Consider the following 22,440-nt stretch of genomic DNA (forward strand, 5'->3'; position numbering starts at 1 on the left):
TACTTAATTGGAGATAACTATAAAGAACTAATAAATATTTTAAATAATGAACTAGATGATGTATCAAGATGGCTAAAAATAAATAAGCTTAAATTAAAAACAAAATGTATGGTGATTGGAAATAAGAAGACATTCAGTGAAAGCAAAATTAAAATTGATGGTGAAATTATTGAAAATGTTACTGAAATCAAATACTTAGGAGTTATATTAGATTCCAAACTAAACTTCAATAGACATGCCGAATATACCCAAAAGAAAATTGGCAAAAAGATATCTTTTTTGGGAAGAATCCGGCCTAAAATTTCCAGAAAAATCGCCATCACCATTTACAATTCAATAGGCCACTTGCATGGATTTCATAACGACTTGGAAAAAATCGTATGGATAGATCTTTTTACTAAGATTACGAAAATGTTAGTAAAATTTTGTAGAAATGTACATTTATTTTTATTTTTAAATAAATAAATCCATTATTTGGGCTCGTGTCGTCACTACAAGAAAATGTCCCGTCTACTGAAAATGTTCCTATTAATTTTGTAAAATTCCACACTGATTTAATTTTTTTATATGGCATCACTTTGATTTCAGGCGAATTTTTGAATTCGTTCACTAGATTTATTGTTTGTTCTCTGCGAACTTTTCATTTGGTTTGAATTTTTGACAGATGTGAAGAGAACCCCGTACAATTTAGATGTCGGTACGTGTTTTAGAGGTATAATGGTTATGGTGCTGATTTTATCAAAATCAAATTTTATAATATTCTTATTATTATTATAATTTACAAGTACCTACAAGTATATTACATTGGATTTATTAATATAGACGTTGTACATTATAATGATTTATGATCAATAAGATGGATCAAGGAAAAAAATATTTATGAGATGTAATATTTTTGGTATGCCTCGTTATTCTGCTGTGTCATTCGTGTGGAAGACGTTCTTTTTTTTAAAAATGATTTTCGGCTATGTAATCATTGTTTTTTCTCACCTATAAAATTATGTCCCGTCTTTCCGGTTTATAAAAAAAGGTCTGATTTTTCGGATTGAAATTTTCAAAAAATCCCCAGGGTTTCAAAAATACGATAAAAAAATAATAATAATACAGAATGTCTGAGAATATTTCTTAGGGTGAGTATGAGCGGGGGCGCGGCGGGCGGCTGCATCGCCCCTCCCAGCGGGCCGGCCGGCATGGCGTGCTTGTAGCTTGAGCTGTGAGTGGCACGCTCTGAGAGCGCGTTCACACACATGCGTGGGATGACGTAATTCAGCATATCGCTCGCCATATATTCCAATTTGGAATGTACGGCGAACGTTATGCCGAAATACGCTATCCCTCGCATATTATAGCTGTGTGCTGTGTGTGAACACGCTTTGACAGTTGGGCCTACGGAGCGTGCGGGCCTGGGCGCCCGGCCCACGTCCGTTCCTAGTGTCATTGGCATTTTTTAGTAAAATATCCAGGCCCCGTCCCGGGCCCCCCTTAGGCCCGGGCCCCAAGTTTCGGACTGGGCTAACGTGCCCTCTCGGCGGCCCTGATCACGTTGTACATTAAAATATAAATCAATATTACGTTGTACATTATAGTATAAATCAATATTTCGTTGTACATTATAATAAACATTATAATATACATCAATATCACGTTGTACATTATAATATAAATCAATATTACGTTGCAGTAATATTTATGCAGAGATAAAAAAATAAAATTGAAAAAACACTTCTATGAATAATTAGTTCAGTGTTTCAACCCAAATCATTAAGAGCAAAGTAAATGGCAAAAATGTAACCTACCGTGCCTATAGTTTATTTATTTTAATCCCTTCTAAAGAAGGAAACATCCAATCACCGTGGCGTTACTGACAGTAAATAGACGAGGCATTCCAATGTAGGGTATATACCTGACGGCTCCGTTGTAGTCTCTCTCTCTTTCTCATTAACTATAACATACAAAGGAAAGAGAGGGTAGAGCAGGACTCTTGGCGGTTTGGTGATATGTTAAAATTAAATCTATTTATTGAAGTATCGATCTAAGATTGGAGATTAGTGTCGCGGTTCTGATACTAACATACAGTAAGCTTCATTCATAGCTAATCGCCAATGATATAAAAATTTGTTTAACGTTTTAAGAGGTCTTTGATGTATTCTTTGGTCAATGTATTTAAACGTTTGAGGCGATTTTCTCACGAAAACGGGGCTATAGAAATGGTGCAAATATTATAATTTTGAGGTTTTTGACATTTTGACGTTTTTAGCTTCTTGACATTTTTGACGTAATTTTACGTTTTCATGTTTGTTGACTTAATTTGACTGTTTTTGACATTATTTAACTTTTTTCACGTTTTTATCGTTATTTGACGGTTTATGACGCCTTCACGTATTTTTGCATTATTTGACGTTATTCTTTGTTTAGATGACATCTGACGGCTTAGACATTTTTTATTTTATTTCACGTTTTAGCACAGCACCAAAGTCCTCAACTTTGATGTTATTTTCTTTTTTTAATCGATTTTATTTGATGATTTCGACCTTTTTTGTCACAGCCCACTGCTTTTGTAAGATATTACAACCTTCAGACTCAGAAATACATGAAATGATCGAGCGAATCAAATATAATTAACAAATTAAAATAAGCATCAATTACTCGACTGAAATATCCGTACAAATTAAAAATATCTCCTTAAAATTGAATCCTCACCTTCTGATGTCCGGTCAGTTGCTCTGGACCACTGAGCTACGTCGGCTTATTCCTAACCAGCCAGATAATTCAATATGCACAAGTATTTCAATCGAAAATTGTGTCGGATAAACAGTCTATTATGTGAGACAATCTATGAATGTGGATAAAATAGAGTGGTGTCAATTTGTAAACTTTGCACAATCACAAAAGTAAAATGGCATGATGAATAGTAATAGTTACAAATTTGCAGTGAAAACAACATATTTTTTCTTAACCATTCCAACAATTCGGACAGTTAAAAATATAACTGGCCTTATTGTTTTATTTGAATTCGAAATACAAATACACCTAAGTTGGAGGAATATTTGGAGATATAGAATTGTATTTAAGAATGGAGGATACTTGAATTAATTATATATTAGAATGGAGGATACTTGGAGGAATTAAAAAAAATCATTAAAATGAACTCACCCAAGTGTGTTTGAATTTGTGGCGATGGGTGGAATCATCTAGATTGTCTCGCTAATTGTAAACAACACGACCTACCTATCTACTTGCGAGTGAACTACCTACTCGCGACGTCTAGAGCTACCTACGACAATACGTTGCGAGTTGGTCTGGCACATTACGCCAACTCACTAGAAGGTTCTAGCCTGTTGCCTAAGAATAATAGCAGCGCCAACGAAAGTTCCAGTAGGACCCAGACTGAGCGAGTTCTCTCCGTTCTACTTGCGATCTCGCTTACCTACTGATGCCGTCGACCGATCTGTATAAATGGGCCCGACGCAGTGAGCAGTCAGTCAGTCATCAATCAGCCGTTATTTAACAAGGCACATCGAGTGATAGGACAACATTCCGGCTCCGCACGGATTCAACCATGGACTCCATCGGGATATCATCATAGCGCCTTGACCCCGGGCACCGTCCCTGGCCAGCGCTACACCAGATCATAGCGCCCTGGTTCCAGCGAATCTGACCAGCGCTACATCCGAACCAGCATGCACCTAGACCACGCAGCATCCTCCCTGGTCTGCGCACCTCCCGCTCAACCGCCTACAAGGTCCACCGCACCTTCGGCTTTCCCGTCAGCACTGGAGTACCTGAAGACCCACGTTTTTCGCCAGTTCCTGACCGTCAACGAGTCCGGTTACCAGCAGCGGCGTCGACTCACTGACCCGCGCTTGACCAGCACATCACCGCCGTCTTTCATTCCGTGCCTCCTCACTAGATCCCCAAAAATTTTAGATCTCTACAACTTTACCCAAATGATAATCCAGGGGAGGAATAGTGGAAACATCATAAAGGAAGCAGCTCCAATCAGAAGAAGACATCGATGTGAATTTAAAATGTACTAAATTTACCAACAAAATGATTGTGTGTAATATCAAAGAAAAATTGTAGAATCTGCAGACAAGCTGCGTCGTGGAAGCTTTGCATGACTTCTTTTTTGTTGTTATAGTTAAAATTCTAGTAATCTTTATTTAAGACAAAGCAAATGGATATCCTGTTTAAGTAGTACAATATTGAAAAGAAAAAATATGTATAATCTCATGTAAAAAAAATTATAAATTACCTATTCTATCAGTAACTGACTTAATTCCAATGAAATAGTGTACAAGGTTTTACAATAACAATCTACGCTATTTTTTTCTCTGTCTGCACAGTCTGAGCTACAGCGACGCATGGCGGGGTACAGCTAGTAATAAATAAATAACATGTTTGTTTTTAGTTCATTATTCATTATAGTATTCAGTCAATACTGAAGCTGGCTGTAGTTATCACGTTAAGTACATACCTATACAATGGATTCATTCATGCAGAGAGATAGGCAACGCGAAGATTATAATTTTGACATGAAATTAAAAAGCGGAACTAATCGTAAACGCTAGTTAAAAGTTATAACGTAATATTGAAAATACGAATATTAAATCTAATCTTTTAACTAAACTAATCAAGCATTAGAAATTTATTCCATAAATGTTAAATCTATAAGCATTGTTCTTAGTTTTATAGATAGTGATCGCACTGTTGACAGACCACCTTGTGTCGTTCGTTACACAATATTCGTTACCGGCTTGTAATGAACAAATGCAGTCTAACGAAGCTCGTAGAATTGAAAGAAACTAAATTCAGAAAGTTGTTCAGAATATAACAAGTTACAGCTAAATACCTCATTGGCTAATTAACTCCCTTTTTACTGTCAAAAATAATATGCGGACTTCCAATGTATATTACATAATAAGCTGACTGCCAATGTATATTAAATAATATGCGGACTGCCAATGTATATTAAATAATATGCGGACTGCCAATGTATATCAAAGTTAGTCTATTTAATAGTATTACGATATTTTAGTTTAAAAAACCGTTGTAAGTCGACGAGAATCGATCTGTAAAATGATTGTGTTGTTGTATTGGATATAATAATAATAAAAGTTTATCATCTTCCTTTTTGTTGTTGTGGCAAATAGAGATAATGATATCCTCGCTGGGATTTCTCGTACTGAGGATTGCAATTGCATACTATTCAAATTTAGCAGTATGGATAATATTAAGTAATTTTAAATATATTATGTAGTGTTTTATTCCGAAATAATTATAAATTCTGTTTCAGCCCGTATTTAGTGTCAGTATATTTTATTTTTCTGATCTCCCTATGTTTTTTATCCAGCTTTTCATTTGAGATTAAAATGTTATAATATTGTGGTGAGTTTTGAATGAGAGTGGGATCTCGTTGTAGAGTTTAGTTCATAGTATAGGAAGATTTTTTGCAATATGTTGTATTTTTAGTTGCTGGTTTGGATATGTTTTTGACCCTGAAATTCAGTTTTTCTAATTTACGTGTTAGTTGTTATTTTCTTGTGTTTTCATATTTATGAATATAAATGAGTTCTATTGTTTTAGAATAAAGTTTTTAAATGACATGATATTACGATTAAATGTCGATCCATAGCCAATATCAGCCAGTGTTGTCATTGTAGGACGATTGTTTATTTATTTACTTGTCGATATCGGCTAGGATATCGACACATCACGAGCGCATCATAATCATCTAAGCCTGTCAATCAGATATCGTTAAGTTATCAATTTAACCGTGCTAGGGCCCCAGTTCTGGATAAACACTATACTACAGAGACACAACTTTCCTCTTCCTTTTTTTCATCTCCTTTTCCTTTTCACTTCAATCTGCTTCACATTCTCCTATTGGGGATGGCATAGACCCACGTAAACTTCCAAGATTTGCATTAATTTATTCACAAAATCAAAATTCAAACTGATGTATTTAAAAATGGCAACTTTGTGCGCTTAGTCCTTCTAAACTACGCAACGTATTTTGATAGTATATTCATTATTAATTAGAGAATTTATTCCGGAAGGTTTATATATATAAAACATTTATATTATATTTACAGAAAGTAGAGAAAAGTCGATGTTTTGTAATCAAGTCGTAAAAAAAAAATTTCTGGCGCTTACATTGCTAGCGCTGGCTAAATCTTATGACATACATCAAAATAATGTACTACGGAATTGTATATCTTAAAAAGGCCTACAGAAAAGTCCGTCATAGTATATGTCTATCTCCTAAGGATAACCCACAGCAACGCCAGGTACACGTCAGCTAGTCATAGATAAGATAAAAATAAATAGCCAAAAATACTTGTAAGAGTAGTTCACAAGCAATAATAAACACATACATATCTTGTCATCGATGTTTTAAATGTAAAACGATATAATTAGACTTGCGGAATTTCCAATAAACATAGTTAGGTGTGTAAAACAACAAATGACGACAAATACATAAGGTCCGCCATATTGTTCACCAACTGTACGACAATCGGTACAAAAATAGAACATCATGGAAACTGGCCAAAAACAGGGATCGTGTAACACGCCCATTATCCGTTTCAAGTTGTAGGTAGGTACCCATTTTATGTCCTCTCGAGTTCTATTTTCAAATATATTTTAATCCAAGATGTCGCTCGTCGGTCTACCTCCGAGGATTAAAATTTTAAAAAATTGGAATGAAAAAAAAAACATTTTTCACAGGTAGATTCCATCCTGTCTCGAGTTACAAATGTTCGAATTACAACAATGAATGACAGTTTAAAAATAATACATGAATTCTTCCTCAGGAATATGAAGAAAAAAATTATATCTCGTTTCGGCTCTTTTGCTTGGACTGGGAATCATTATTATTTTGTTGTTATTTTTATGTATTATCTTTATATTTATGCACTGTAAATCAATATTTTTAAAAAGTAAACAATTCCTTGTTAGTAAAAAAATAACACTTTGAGGCCAAAAAAATAGTACAAAACAATTTTTTTTAAATATATCTAAATTAGTGTGGAAATAAAAGTGCTGTACTGAAAGGGTTAAGTCGCGATATAATCAATGAGATTGAGAGGAAAACTTAAGCCGAAAATGTTTATATTCTTAGTTTTGTCTTATATCACTATGAATATAGGTAATAGGCACAAAAATCGCATGGAAAATATTCCATTTTAGCGCAAAGTGGTTTTTTATTTATTTTGTGAATAATTTAAAATTAAGAATGAAGTCAAATGTTAAAATTTCACAGATAAAGCATTTCCAAACATTGTTTTTTTTAAAGTTATTCATTATATGCGTTCATACATTTAAAGTGAAAAATACTATTTTTAACAGTTTGCGCGTATTTTTTTTATTAATTAATTAATAATCTTATTTTAATTCTACTCAAGCGAAACGAAAGGAAAAATTTCAATTTATTTAATGATTATTTTTTGGTGTTCATTATGTAACTGATTCGTAGTAAAGATTAATGTAAATAAATTTCTTAGACGATTCTATATTTATTTGTTTATTATTTTGACAAAATTGAAAAAAAGCGCTCCACCAGATTTTTTTCTGCAAAATACAAAATAAAACCACTGTTTTAAAATACAACCCCGTTTCCTGAAAATTCCAACAAAAATTACGCGAATTTTGCAAAAAATAACTTCGAAAAATTACTACCGAAGGGATTTATAAGTTTGTTTGACCTTTAAGGCTGTCACTTTTTCTTCAAAAGGTTGAAAAATGCATAAAAAATTTAACAAACTTACAGGTATCCGCCCAACATAAAATTTGCTTTTCCTTTCCTAAACACGCTCATTAAAGAATATAAATATATATTATTAAAATAAATACTAGAATTAATAATGGCATTTTCAATTACATGTGTACCAATTATGTTCACTGCTTGCAGAGCTCTATCAAAAATTCTCTAATAAACAATTAACAGTGTTAATCTCAAGTGACCTGCCAGTTAAGAATGGACATTTATATAATCTGACTGTAGAAAATATTAATTCATTCTAATGCAGCGTCACGTTCATTGGTCAAATGAAATTGCACATACAGTTTTGTATTAGTGATCGACGAACCGGTGGAAGCAATCTGTTAGACATACCTAAGTTGATAATAGTTTGTCTTGTCTATAGTTAGAGATAAGATAGAGCATTGTAGAAATATGTTATATATTTGCACCACTGTTGGTGGACTCTCTCGCTGCAGCAGCTGGTCCAGTTTCTTCACCATCTAGGATTCTTGCTGCAGAGTCTCCATCCTTTATCTTCGTCGAACGTCACAGCAGTGCTGCCAAGGTCTGGTATCAATGAGAGGATATTGCGGCAGCGCTTTATTAGCAGCAGACACATACCTGGACGGATGACGAACCTCGTGCTGGGTGCTGGTACTGTTGGTGGACGCGGTGGACTCTCTCGCTGCAGCAGCTGGTCCAGTTTCTTCACCACCTAGGATTCTTGCTGCAGAGTCTCCATATTCTATCTTCGTCGAACGTCACAGCGGTGCTGCCAAGGTCCGGTATAAGTGAGAGGATATTGTGTCAGCGCTTTATTAGCAGCAGACACATACCTGGACCGATGACGAACCTCGTGCTGGCACTGTTGGTGGATGCGGTGGACTCTCTCGCTGCAGCAGCTGGTCCAGTTTCTTCACCACCTAGGATTCTTGCTGCAGAGTCTCCATCCTTTATCTTCGTCGAACGTCACAGCAGTGCTGCCAAGGTCTGGTATCAATGAGAGGATATTGCGGCAGCGCTTTATTAGCAGCAGACACATACCTGGACGGATGACGAACCTCGTGCTGGGTGCTGGTACTGTTGGTGGACGCGGTGGACTCTCTCGCTGCAGCAGCTGGTCCAGTTTCTTCACCACCTAGGATTCTTGCTGCAGAGTCTCCATATTCTATCTTCGTCGAACGTCACAGCGGTGCTGCCAAGGTCCGGTATAAGTGAGAGGATATTGTGTCAGCGCTTTATTAGCAGCAGACACATACCTGGACCGATGACGAACCTCGTGCTGGCACTGTTGGTGGATGCGGTGGACTCTCTCGCTGCAGCAGCTGGTCCAGTTTCTTCACCACCTAGGATTCTTGCTGCAGAGTCTCCATTTTCTATCTTCCGTGTCACCTTTTTTTTTTATAGTGAATACCTCACGAGAGTCCCAACTGCTCCCGTCTGGAGCCAGTGAGACTATGGCATCCCCAATTGGGGGATGTTGTGAGGCTGAAGGTAAGTGGGGAAGGGAAAGAGGAAGGTATGGAATTACCTGGCTATTCAGATCTAGTCACTAAACACGGCTAAAGCCATTTGGAGCAACGTTTCAATTCTGAATGGTGGTCTTACACCAGGGCGATACTGGTAGTATCTTCCACTCTGGAACGTGCCGCAAATATACTATATATTATTTTAATTAATTAATTGTGAAATAACACAAATTAATCAAATAAAATTTATTTGCGCACGCCGGGTTCGAACCCGCGACCTTCGGAATGGCAGTCCAATGCGTTACCACTGGACTATGCCGGCCGTCGATATATGTATACCTGTTCCTGTACTTCATTTTATTTAACTTAATTTCACTTTATTTTTGTAATACCTGCATCAACTGTAAAGCGCCCCTGAGGTGATATCTCACAAAAGCGGCGCTATACAAATTGTCGAATAAACAAATAAATAATCGCTGTTGAAGTGATTTTTCATAATAACGGCGCTATGAAAATCATCCAAATATTATTATTATTATTATTATTATTTGTTAACAGTCGAATGAAGCCGGATAGTAATGATTGGGAATGAATGTACACACTTTTTAAACATAGTTGAACACACCACGACACCAGTTGTCTACTTGGAAAAATAAATAAAATCATCAACAAGTAATTTAAAAAAAATGATCCGATAATCTCGCAAAGGATGCGCGAGGGCAGGTCGTATTTCGAAGTGGAAAAGATGTCTGCCTTTTTATCCGACGAACGTGGGTGTTCGGCCATCTTAGATGTTTTTGAAAAAAGAACTGAAATAAATTTGTGACAGCTGGCTTCTTACTGGTCGAATTTTAAAATGGATTGAATTCAAGTTCTAGGAATGAAGTGAAAACAAACGCAATAGTAACTGAATTATTTTTAACCATAAACATCTTAAAAACGTTTTTGTTTATTGATTAGTTGACCCCGCAATGCTTCTGTATTGTTAATGTCCTTCTGTAAATACTTACTCCTGGTACTAATAAGAACAAAATACTTATCGAGTTTTGCGAGCACAAACTTTAAAAGATTGTGTAATTATTAAATAAATAGCAGACGTGTACCAGGCGTTCCTGGGGGTTATCCTTAAAAGATAGACATATACCATAAAAAGTTTTCTGTGGGCATTTTTAAGATATACAATTCCGTAGTACATTATTTTGATGTATCTCATAAGGTTTAGCCAGTGTTAGCAATGTAAGCGCCCGAAAATATATATTTTTACGACTTGATTACAAAACTTCGACTTTTCTCCACTTTCTATAAATATGACACGCATGTATTATATTTATAAATAAATTCTCTAAATGATAGTGAAAACCCTATCAAAATCTGTTGCGTAGTTTGAAGTTATCCTTAAAAGATAAACATATGCCACCGTCAACTTTTATGTAGATGTTTTTAAGATACACAATTCCGTAGTGCATTATTTTCATGTATCTCATAAGGTTTAGCCAGCATTAACAATGTAAGAAAAAAAAATTTAGACTCGATTACAAAACATAGATTTTTCTCTACTTTCAATAAATATAATATACGTGTTTTATATATTTAAACCTTTCGGATGAAATTCTCTAAATTATAATGAAAACTTTATCAAAATCCGTTGCGTAGTTTAGAAGATCTAAGCGCACAAACAGACAGACGCTAATGGCGACTTTATTTTATATTATTTACGACTTGACTATAAAACATCTAGTTTTTATAAATATAATATGCATTAGTATCCGAATGGTTCCGACCGATTCCGGACCTTACCGATCGTGGGGTCGGGAACCGTCACTCGCTTGTTGCAGTTTTTAGAATAACTAAAAGACTCTCTAGAATTAAGGTCGAAACACATTATTAAAACCCGACGCGACCCGATGAAACGCGATGCGTGTTGAGTCGAATCAAATGTATTGTTTTCTTATGACCAGAAACACACTATGAACATCCGACGCGACGCCATGTCGGATGTTCATAGTGTGTTTCTGGTCATAAGAAAACAATACATTTGATTCGACTCAACACGCATCGCGTTTCATCGGGTCGCGTCGGGTTTTAATAATGTGTTCCCGCCTTATGACGTCAGTCCATACAACATTACTATTGTATTTCTTATCGTCAATAAAACCACTTTTATATCATTGAGGAATCACACGATTCACTACACAAAATAATCTTTTTTTTATATATATATATATTTTTTTTATATTAACTCCACACAGGAGGCCCTGAAGAAAATAATTTCCCTCAGGGCCTATGTCATCTTTGGGGATGCTGTGTGGAGGGTCTTTTTGTGGAGAGGAAGGAGTGAACATGGGTCTTGAAGAGTCCCATGTTGTAGGAGGGAGGAAACACAGAGGCCGGCAGTTCGTTCCACAGCCGAGCTGTTGAACTTAAGAACGAATCGTAAAAGCGACCCGTTCTCATGTAACAAATGTCAACCGTGTACAAATGTTGGGCGCCCGTTTGGCGTGTATTCCGACTACGCACCGGTGCCGAAGGGATCAATGACACTAGTTCCTCAGAGCATCTTCCATTGTAATACCGATAGAACAAGGACAGCATACCTACCTGACGCCTGTGCTCTAAAGATTACAGTCCGTTTGTTAGATTGGGGAATCTATCAAACGGACCGCCCGTTTTTGCACAGAGTCAAGGGTTTTTTTCCAGTATTTAGGGGCTCCAGACCAGAGATGGCTGCCAAATTCGACAGTAGGGCGCACTTGCGACTTGTACATCTGATTATTATTAGTCGTAATTAAAGGACATTACACTAATATTGAATATTGCTAATTTATTTTAGAATCTCTTCAAATTATTTGTTATCCGGTTAAAACGGGATTGCAGGCCCTCAAGGAATAAATTGATAGCTTCCTGATAAACTTTTGTAAAATACCATCGAATTGTCACGATGTCGGAACTTGTGTTCATAAAAATCATAATATTTTCGAATGTCGTTATTAAATATTATCAAGGTAAATGAAGCTGCATGAACACGTATTCCGATATATTAGGATTTTTCCAAAGTTTATCAGGAAACGGCCTGCAATAATTTGAAGAAATTCTTCGTAAATTACCAATGGTCAGTTTTCTGTGCGCAGTTATAATTAAATTAAAAGAAGGGTTGTTTTTTGTAGTTATGCGTATTCATAATTATAAGTGTTACGATAGTTAATAACTAGCACAGACCTGTGAAAAATCACGGACCACTATAGTTTGAAGCTAAAAGTATTCATAAATAAATTTAAAAAATGCTTTTTGATCGGATCGAAATGAGGCGATCAAAAATCTAACCTTTCGGAATAACACCTTTAGTAAACTTGAAAAATTACGTCATCTGCCTTAAATGTAAACAAAACTAATAAACATTTCAAATACCTATAGAATTATAAATTGTTAAAGGAAGTAGTAGGAAGGAGGAAACACAGAGGCTGGCGAATCGTCCCACAGCCGAGCTTTTGAACTCAAGAACGGGCCGTAGAAACGACATATTCTTATATAACAAACGTGTTCAAACTATGGGCGCGCGTTTGGCTTGTTTTTCGACTCTGCTCCGGTGCCGAAGGGATTAATGACAGCAGTTCCTCTGAGCACCTTCCATATAAATACATGCAAAACATGGACAACATTCCCACCTGTCGCTTGTGCTCTAAACATTAAACGTCGTTCAACGTTGGTTCTTAAGAGGGATTGCTAGGAGGCTAGGATTAGAAAAAGGCAAATACTCATATGATGAAATTGAACTAATCTCTAAACCTCTATCCTTTGGAAGTCCGTCGGGAAAGAAATGACCTCATTTGCTTCTTCAAAATTATAAATGGTATTATTGATTCACCTACTCTACTGCAACTCATTCCCTTCAATATCCCGTAGCACAGTCTCAGAAATAATGAACTGCTCTTCCTCAACCATCATTCGACAAATTATGGATATTATTCACCATTGTCCAGAATGTGTAGACTGGTCAACTCAAGTCAAAACCATAACTTTTTTGGGATAAGTCTGAATGATTTTTGCCGGTCGCTAAACAAGTGACGGAATATTATAAGTGTCCCGTGGTCCTGACCCACGGCGTAGTCTTGACTTGATTCGACTTGTCACTTTATTTTCTTATATTATATCTGCCTTATGTCTTTGCTTTCATGTACCTTTGTCTACTCCTGTATTTTTCTTTTTATTTTATTCGTGTTATTATTTTGTAATTTGGACGATGTCCGTTAATAAATAAATAAATAAATTACAATCCGTTTGTCAAGATGAATTGAATCTGAATTGTTCCCACAATCAGATCCAATTTTGAAAATTGCACGCAAAATTGTGACACAGATTCACAACCAAAATGAATATTTTTCTTTTAATTAGTTTTGTTTGTTCATTAACCTATGTTTCCCGTTTGCAGATGCGTCTCAGATGCCGAATTAGGATTCCCAGGACTTGGCGGATGCGGTCCAAGCCTCCGTCAGGATATGGCTTACCTCAAAGGATCCCCCTACGCCATGACCGGTCTAGGACTTCCACACACAGTGGATGGGTATCCATCAGGTCAGTTAAAATCCCTTATTGTTATATCATTTCCTGATTGCTAAGGATCGTGATCCGTACTCCAATTGCCCTGATGACCAAAGATCCTCCACTCTTCGTGGTCCTACGCAAAATGCAGAGCCAATGACACAAACGTTCCAGACATAGATGATATTTGGTCAATCCATCGCATGAGATTGCGTCAATTTATCATACCTATACGTTAACAGTATCAAAAATACGATAATGCGTTGTCAATTTCAATAGGTAATTAAGAGGAACGAGTGCGCGGCCTTTAAATACCCAACCAAACTGAATATTTAAAAAAAAAATATTAAAGACAATATTAGCGATTCCTAAACGAAAATCTGAAACATAAAAATCAGAAAATATATGGTCACATCTAGGACTCAGTTTTAAAAATAGCAGACAATAAAAATGTGCGGTTATAAAATTAAGGCAATTCGGTAGTTCTTATTAGACGTATGATACAGTTAAATATGACCGAAGGAGATGGGGTCTCATTAGCTCAGTTGGTAGAGCGGTGTCCGGCAAGGCAAGGGTCCTTTGAAGGTACACCCACCCTGTCCCACCCCGGTATAGGTGACTTATGGTCACCCCTTCGGAGCTCTCGCATGAATCTAATTTTTTTGAATAAACGGCTCTACAATTTATATAAATGAAGCTAGGCCTTCAATGTCCCCGCATACGGTGTTATGAAGCGGTATGCAAGCGCTTACAAGTACTAAACTAAGGACAACACAGAAAAATAAACAACAAAACAATCAAGTTCAAGTGTCAGGCAGATAGTTAGTGGAGGGGACCCACACTCCAGTACCTGTAAACACATAAAAGTAAAGAAAACAATAGAGTGACGGGGGAGTTTTGCCGAACCACGACTGGCTGTCCTGTTGAGAAATTGGTGGTGGTTGGGGCGACTGGTGCAGGTCAGGACTTCCACACCCCTTAGCCGACCACCCGGTGGTGCCCTGAAGATAAGTATTGGAAAAAGAGGGATAAAACCCTAAAGAACCTAGGGGAAAGAAGCGTCAGGAGGTCGGAGGCAGGGTGGAGGTTACCCCAGCCCGCACAGTCACCCCTCTGACCACCAACGCTCATCAGGGGTGGCGCAGGTGATTGGCGGAGTCCCCAGTAAGAAAGAATAATAAGAAGCTCCAGTCGTGCATGCGGGGACGAGGCCCGTTATCCAACCCCTAATGGGGAAAATAAACAAAACAAAACAGACAACGGAGTTCAGTTCTCGCCTGTAAACTCGTTGCTGTTACTAAAAAAAAGAAAAGAAAACCGGAAAAAATACATGCAAAAAGAAGAGAAAATAAGAGGAAAAATGAAAAACAATAATCAATCCAAAAAGTGCCAGATAAGGGCAACGGTAAATAAGTAAAAACAAAAGTAAAGGTGTAAAAATAAGATCTGCATGGTCTGTAGAGAGGACAGTAAGTATTGAATAAGAATAATAAGTAAGAGAGATAATTAGTAAACACAAGTATATAAGAGTGCTTACAGTGTCTGTAAAAAGAAAAACAGTGTGTTATCCTTAGACAGGGAAAAAGAAACATATGAAAAGAAAACAGAAAATAAGAATTAAAATTAAGTTAGTTAAAAAAAAACAAAAAACAAAATATAAACGAATGGAAATCATCTGCAACAGCTGGTACAGTAAGAAAAAGAAATAAGATAAGAATAGTAAAATAAGAAAAACTGAATAGCATATACAATAATGAAAGAGTTGTAAAAGAATAAGTCATGGAGCAGGAGCAGTACACCGGGGGTTCCCAATTATTACACTAGTCAACGACTCTAAGCACAGGCCATCTCTCAACCCAGATCCTAGTAAACTTCCTCAAACATTCGAAATTCACACTGTTAGAAACAAGATCGGTGTTCCACACCGGTCTAATGGGGACATTCAGACCTTCTATCATTTCGTCTCTGGCATCCTTCAAAATCTCACAGTGCCACAGAATGTGCTCGGCCGACTGGTTATTATTGCCACAAGCGCAATTGGGGTGGGTGGACAGGGCAAGGCTGTGAAGCCTTCCCCTGAATTCCCCATGTCCTGAAAGGAGCTGCGTAACGTGATGGTCCAGTTTGAGGAAGGCCCCTTCCATTCTGAGTTTAACTGAAGGGAAGAAGGAGAAGGTCCATCTTCCCTTGTTCGACCTATCCCAACGGACCTGCCACTCTTTGAGCGACAGGTCTCTCATCGTTCGGAGCAGTCCTGGGAGAGTTCCTGGTCCACCCGGTGTCAGAACGACACCAAGGTGGTTTGCCGGGGATCCTCGGATTAATCGCTGCTTCGCTAACACTTCCCTAATCTCTAGATCAATTGGTAGTACACCAGCCAAAATTGGCAAAGCGTCCGAGGCGACGGTTCGATATGCCCCAGATAGTGCCAGCAGGGGAGTGCGTTGACCCCTATTGAGAGCTAGAAGTATTAAGCAGTTATCCAGGCGGTGCTCCCAAACAGAGGCAGCATATGAGACTTGCGCAACATATACCCCCCTGTAGAGAGCGTGCAGAGCCGGTCTGCGAAGTCCCCACTCAGCCGTGGAGATTCTTCTTAGCTTCAGGAAAAGCGCCTGAGCCCTGCTGGATACATCTTTGACATGAGCCAGAAAGGAGGACGATCGATCTAGAGTGACACCTAAGTATTTGACGTTATCCACAAATTTGATATTAGTGTCTCCCATACGGATGGTAGGGTTTCTTTCCTTACTGAAAGAACCCTTCATCAGGAGACCCATTGTCTTCTGGGGAGCGAAGGTCATTTTATTCCTCTCCCCCCATTTAAGGAGGGTGTCCAAACCTTCACCAGCCTTACGTTCAACTTCTCTTCTACTGTCCCCAGAGACAAGAAACATTTTATCGTCCGCATAGTCGATCATGATACATCCTTCAGGCAAGGGTAACCTAGAGGAGTCATCGAAGGTTATATTCCAAAATTCAGGAGCTAGGTTGGAGCCTTGAGGGCACCCCATATCGACTTCGCGTTCAATAACGGTGTCGCCATGAGATATAATGATGGTGCGGCCCGATAAGTAATTGTCCACCGATTTAAATAAAAGTTTTGGGCAAGGGTCCTGTTCGAGTCCTAGATGTGACCGTACGCGTTCCGTACTTCACCAATGGTGTTTCCTGCATTTACCCTTCTTTTAATATCTCTATCAGCCTTTTCATTTCTCGTAATAATTTTATTATAACACTCTTATTCTCAGGTAATCCAAGAAAACAACGAAGAGAAAGGACCACCTTCACCAGAGCACAACTGGATATTCTGGAGTCTCTATTCGGGAAGACCAGATATCCTGATATCTTCATGAGGGAAGAAGTAGCCCTGAAGATTAACCTTCCAGAATCTAGGGTCCAGGTAAGTTCATCTCAATGTTTTTAATCCTATTTCTGAGACTGAAGGTCCTGGGGGTGGGAAGGAGACGGGGAAGAGGACAGCTGCCCATTTAGATCTAATGACCAAATATGGTTGTTTTTTATATGAACCAGAGTAACAACTGCTTCCGACTGTACGCAGCCTGTGAGACTATGACATCCCCAATTGATGTTTGTTTAATGGCTGAAGGGAGTGAGGAAGGGAAAGAAATGGGTAAGGTGAAGGTTGGTTAATTATCAGATCTGTTTTTAAACATAGATTAAGCCATTTCGAGCAACGCGTTTCGATTCAAAGGTGATATCTCACAAGGGCGATTCTGAGAGTAGGTATCTACCATTTCTGGAACGTGCCGCATGTAAACTAAACACGCACATATGGAGTTGATTTGGTGGTAATAATTTTTTTGATTTGAGCTTTTGTTTTCGATTGAATTTAGTCCGAATTGGAATTTGTTAGGTAACATTTATTAAAAATCGATACTTTACTTTGACGAGGAAAATGGAAAATGTAAAAAAAACCTTAAAGCCTACAATTTTTTGTTATTGTTTTTGCTTCTCTATGTGATGTAGATTCATCAATTTCCCACTTTTACTACGAGCTTCCAGACACCGTGCATATTATTTATATTAATAATTTAGAATAACACACATTAAATAAATTTCTTATATTTCGCAACACCTTAGTTCAGAGCAAAACAGTTCCCCACTCTACCAAGGAGATCGTCAAAACGAATGCTTCAAAAAATTTGAGACATGTGTAAATATTGGGCCAGTTCTTTTAGCAGAGCGTCTTCCATTGAAATACCGGTAGAACAAACAAAGTATATGGTATCCACACTAGTATCTTATGTCCAGGATATCTGATCCCAATTGACGTAGTGACAAAACTTGCGCAATCACAAGTAATTTCTTGCCTTAGAAATTTGATTTTGAATTGACTTAAAACTCAAAAAAATCAAAGGAAATAAACGTTTTAAACAAATATAATATTTACCACTCAACTTCCGCAATTTTTTTATTATTATTGTTTACATCAAAGACTTCGTTCTTTTGTCTAATATCACGTTTCTAATTCATTCACTTGGGTCAAAGAGATTTTTTCCTCATTTGCAAAAGTTTCCAAACTTTGTTTGTTATCCACATTTTTTAATGACCAGCAAATTTTGTGTTGATCACATTTATTATGTTTTCGTTTTATCAATTTATTTATAATTTAGTGGCCCTCCAAACTTGCGATCAAATTAACCCCAAACAGTCTCAACCGGTCTCAACCATCTGGAGTCAGTAAGACTATGGCATCTCCAACTGGGGTATGTTGTGAAGCTTAAGGTAGTAGGGAAGAGAAGGAGATGAGAAAGAGGAAGGGTGGGAAGTATCTGGTTCAAATCTGGTCACCAATCATGGTTAAGGTAATTTCAAACAAAGTTTCGTTTCCTAATTATTGTCCATCACCAGGGAGATACTGAGAGTATACACCACTAAAAAATAACCATTTTGCCCCACTATGAAAATATTAAATCTTTTTGATGGACTTAAGTTACAAAGGACCAACTTACGTTAGTACACAAATTGTTCGTATATAAATAATAAGTTCCACACATAAAATGGTTCTTTTACGATGATATGTGTAAGATATGGTCTGCTGTGCGTAAGATACCAAAGATATCTCAGTTATTTTCATAAAGGTGTGTAAGATATCTAAGACATCTCAATTATTTTCATTACGGTGTGTAAGATATCTAAGACATCTCAGTTATTTTCATTAAGGTGTGTAAGATATCTATGACATCTCAGTTATTTTCATTACGGTGTGTAAGATATCTAAGACATCTCAGTTATTTTCATAAAAGTGTGTAAGATATCCAAGATATTTCAGTTATTTGCATTAAGGTGTCGAAGATATTTTAGACATCTCAGTTATTTTCATTAGGGTGTGTAAGATATCTAAGATATCTCAGTTATTCTCATTAAGGCGTGTAAGACATCTAAGACATCTCAGTTATTTTCATTAAGGTGTGTAAGATATTTAAAACATCTCAGTTATTTGCATTGGGGTTTGTAAGATATCTAATACATCTCAGTTATTTTCATTAAGGCGTGTAAGATATCCAAGATATCTCAGTTATTTTCATTAGGGTGTGTAAGATATCTAAGAAATCTCAGTTATTTTCATTAAGGTGTGTAAGATATCCAAGATATCTCAGTTATTTTCAATAAGTTGTGTGTAACATATCTAAGATTTCTCAGTTATTTTCATTACGGTGTGTAAGATATGTAAGATATCTCAGTTATTTTCACTACGGTGTGTATGATATCTAACATCTCCGAGTTATTTTCATTAAAGTGTTTTTTTTATGTTTTTCTGTTTATTTATGTTTTTTCTGTATGTAACATTCATTTTATGTGGAAACTTCACAGGTTAATGCAACATTTAAAATGTAATTATTTATAAGAAAATTGAAAAACTGTTTGCTTCCGCAATACACTAAAATAAAATTAAAAAATGATTAATATTTTTAATTTACTATATTGAAATATGATAAATAGTTGGGTAAGATTATTTTTTAAATAATTACAATTACCTCACAAAAAATACCAAGGTTGCCTCTAAAATCATGAATAATCGATTTCCTTAGTGACTTATAAATATATCATAATTTAAAAAACAAATAAATTTTAAAAAACACATACCCATACTAGATATTTGCTTTACCTTTTGATTATTTTTTATTTTGGTTGGGCATTTTGAGCTCAAATCCAAAATTAAGTATTCTGTGAAAAGAAGCACGCAGCCTTCTCTCTTAAACATTGTTTTTTTCTGTATAAATTAAATATTTAGATGTTTGAGAACCTTTGCTTTCATACCGTTCTCCCCACGCAAAGTAGCAGAACGTGACCGGGCAGACTACTAGGCCAATTATCCCCAAACTGTAAAGGATCGGAACGGCAATACTAATAAATAAAGGACGCCTTTGTACCAGGGATGTTTTGTTACACTCGCAATCATAATGTGAAGGAATAAAAAACTATTATCGATGGTTGGTTTGACTAGGCATTTGAATTAAAAATTAGTTCACGCGAAACATTTTTTTTTCAAAACTAAACACCAAAAATCACATTTAATATTGTAATATTAACTTTTATGCTATACGGTATCACTTCAACATTTATAAACACGCACTTCACCACAATCTACACATCTGCCCTGATGATGGAAACTGTAACGCTGTCCGAAAGGTTGGGTAAGGAGAAAGCGTCACACGGCATAAAACCCAAATCACGATGGTAAGTAGGTACCTACCTTTGACCGTGAAAATCTCAATACATAATTTTGTTTTATTAATTTGTTTGACTAAGTATTTATTATATGGCCAAGCATTTAAAATCTTCGGCAACGAATCCGGAGGTAGCGGGTTCGCACCAGGCGAACGCTAATATTTTTTATTGATGTATTATTTTAAACATAAATTAAATAAAATAATGTATGGTATATTTGCTGCACGTTCCGAAACTTTGTCGCTTGAAATTGCTTTATTTATATTTGGTGACCAGATCTGAACAGCCAGGTTCTTCCCAACCATCCTCTCCCCATCATATCCCAATTGGTGATGCCATAGTACCACTGGCTCAGCAGAGTTGGGAGTATTTTGCAGTAGGTAAAAATATCACATCTCCTTTTGAACAGTTACATCGATTTTTCAAAGCTCCGTAGCTAATTTTTCTGAAGAACACAAATATTTTTTGTTGCATTCTTCCGCATTTTGGAATGCGGTTATGGGTACCGCCGCCTCGGATACCATTAATTGAATAAACAACCCCTCTGCCATGGGTTACCCCTAATGGTTTGCTACATTTGCTGACTTAGCAGGGGTGTCCGGGATGATGAGGTAAGGTTTATCCAGGTCTTGGAGAGGCCAGTGGAGAGACATCCTTTGGAAGGGATGTATTCATAAGTCACTCCTGGACAAACTGACCCCAAATAGGTATCTACCCACCCCAAACATGTAGCTTCATTTCTTTAAAAATACCCTCCCACAGCTTCCCCAAAAAACATAATTCAACCCTTGTTTAGTGACAAGAATCTCATAGCAACCTTTCCCTCTGAACTCCTGCAACTTATAAACATACATACACCCACGTAGGGTGGATCGATTTTTTGTTTTTATGTTTTTCTTGGCAGCGGGGTGTGGAATGGATGCTCTATGGGGATACTTTTTAAAGTCATTATGACAGCATTAAGATATTTCGAGTGCAAGTACTGCCCCAAGTCAATTCAAATTTAAAAAAAACAGCGTGAAACTAGAAAAAGAAGGGTTTAATCTTTGCTCAATAAAAGTAGTTAAAATATAAAAAAATAACTTTTCATTTACTTATAATATTATCTTTTAATCAAGAAACAATAAAAGTACCTTTGCTGCACAAAAAATCCCAAACACTGTGAAAAAATATGGTCAAAAATCATAAAAGTTATTGTATTTTATAGTCCTTCTTCGAATTCGATACTATCATTATACGACAAGATTCTAGCTTGTTTTGTATCCACCCTTCACGTCTTTCAGGACCGCAAACAGCATAGCATGATGCCGTTACCACTTTGATGCATCTTTCCGTGGCTTGCGTGTGTCAGGGCATCAATCGGAACTTACACAAAATGTTGGATTTGATAATTTCGGGGTCTGCAATGGCATCAATTATTGTCTCGCTAGATATCAATTTTGTAAGAGGTGCTTCTGATGGTTTTTCCCAGTAGATCAAGTCAATATAGTCTTCTGCGTTGAAATTAAAAGTAGGTAGCTTAAATACTCTTATTGGAGAGAACCCCAACGTAAGTTCTCGGATACTTAGAATCCGTCTGAGAGCCAACTCTCTAATCTGTATTCGTTCGTCGTTTAACATAGTAATAAGTATATTTTCGCTTGGCCAAAATACCCGTCGCGTTGAATTACGGGATCTACCACCTTTTTCAAATGCTCTGGAAGGTAACGAGACAATTTTATGGTTTCGTGGAGGTGTCTCGCCGGTTGAAGTCTGCTCTTGGTTGTCTCGAAGGTTCTGTTTTTATTTCAAACCACATCGGAGCATACACTCTTAGCACAAATTCAGTCAATATCACCTGATTTCTGTCGGATTCTTGGTTGATGTGTAAAGTCGGAGAATAGTATTAGCTGTTGTTAACCAACGCGAATGGCAGATTTTACCCGGGTTTCTTTTCGCTAAGTTTTCATTACATTGTCCTTCGGCGATTGCTTGGCACATTTCCAATAAATAAAG

At 36.9% G+C, this 22,440-nt stretch overlaps 1 protein-coding gene across 1 annotated transcript in view; it reads left to right on the plus strand.

Annotated features, from left to right (window-relative positions):
- Positions 1–1,136: 1,136 nt before the first annotated feature.
- LOC149409711 (homeobox protein OTX1 A-like) overlaps positions 1,137–22,440 on the plus strand; it is a gene marked incomplete at its 3' end in the record, with an annotated part of 39,391 nt that continues 18,087 nt past the window's right edge. Inside the window, exons 1-3 of the mRNA XM_089649475.1 lie at positions 1,137–1,201; positions 13,640–13,782; positions 17,001–17,152. Of these exons, the coding sequence (XP_089505601.1) occupies positions 1,137–1,201; positions 13,640–13,782; positions 17,001–17,152 (360 nt within the window). The remainder of the gene's footprint in view (positions 1,202–13,639; positions 13,783–17,000; positions 17,153–22,440) is intronic.

The sequence above is a fragment of the Hesperophylax consimilis genome, chromosome 30, assembly GCF_061612785.1.
Source record: "Hesperophylax consimilis isolate HC1 chromosome 30, BYU_Hcon_1.0, whole genome shotgun sequence".
Taxonomy (NCBI): domain Eukaryota; kingdom Metazoa; phylum Arthropoda; class Insecta; order Trichoptera; family Limnephilidae; genus Hesperophylax; species Hesperophylax consimilis.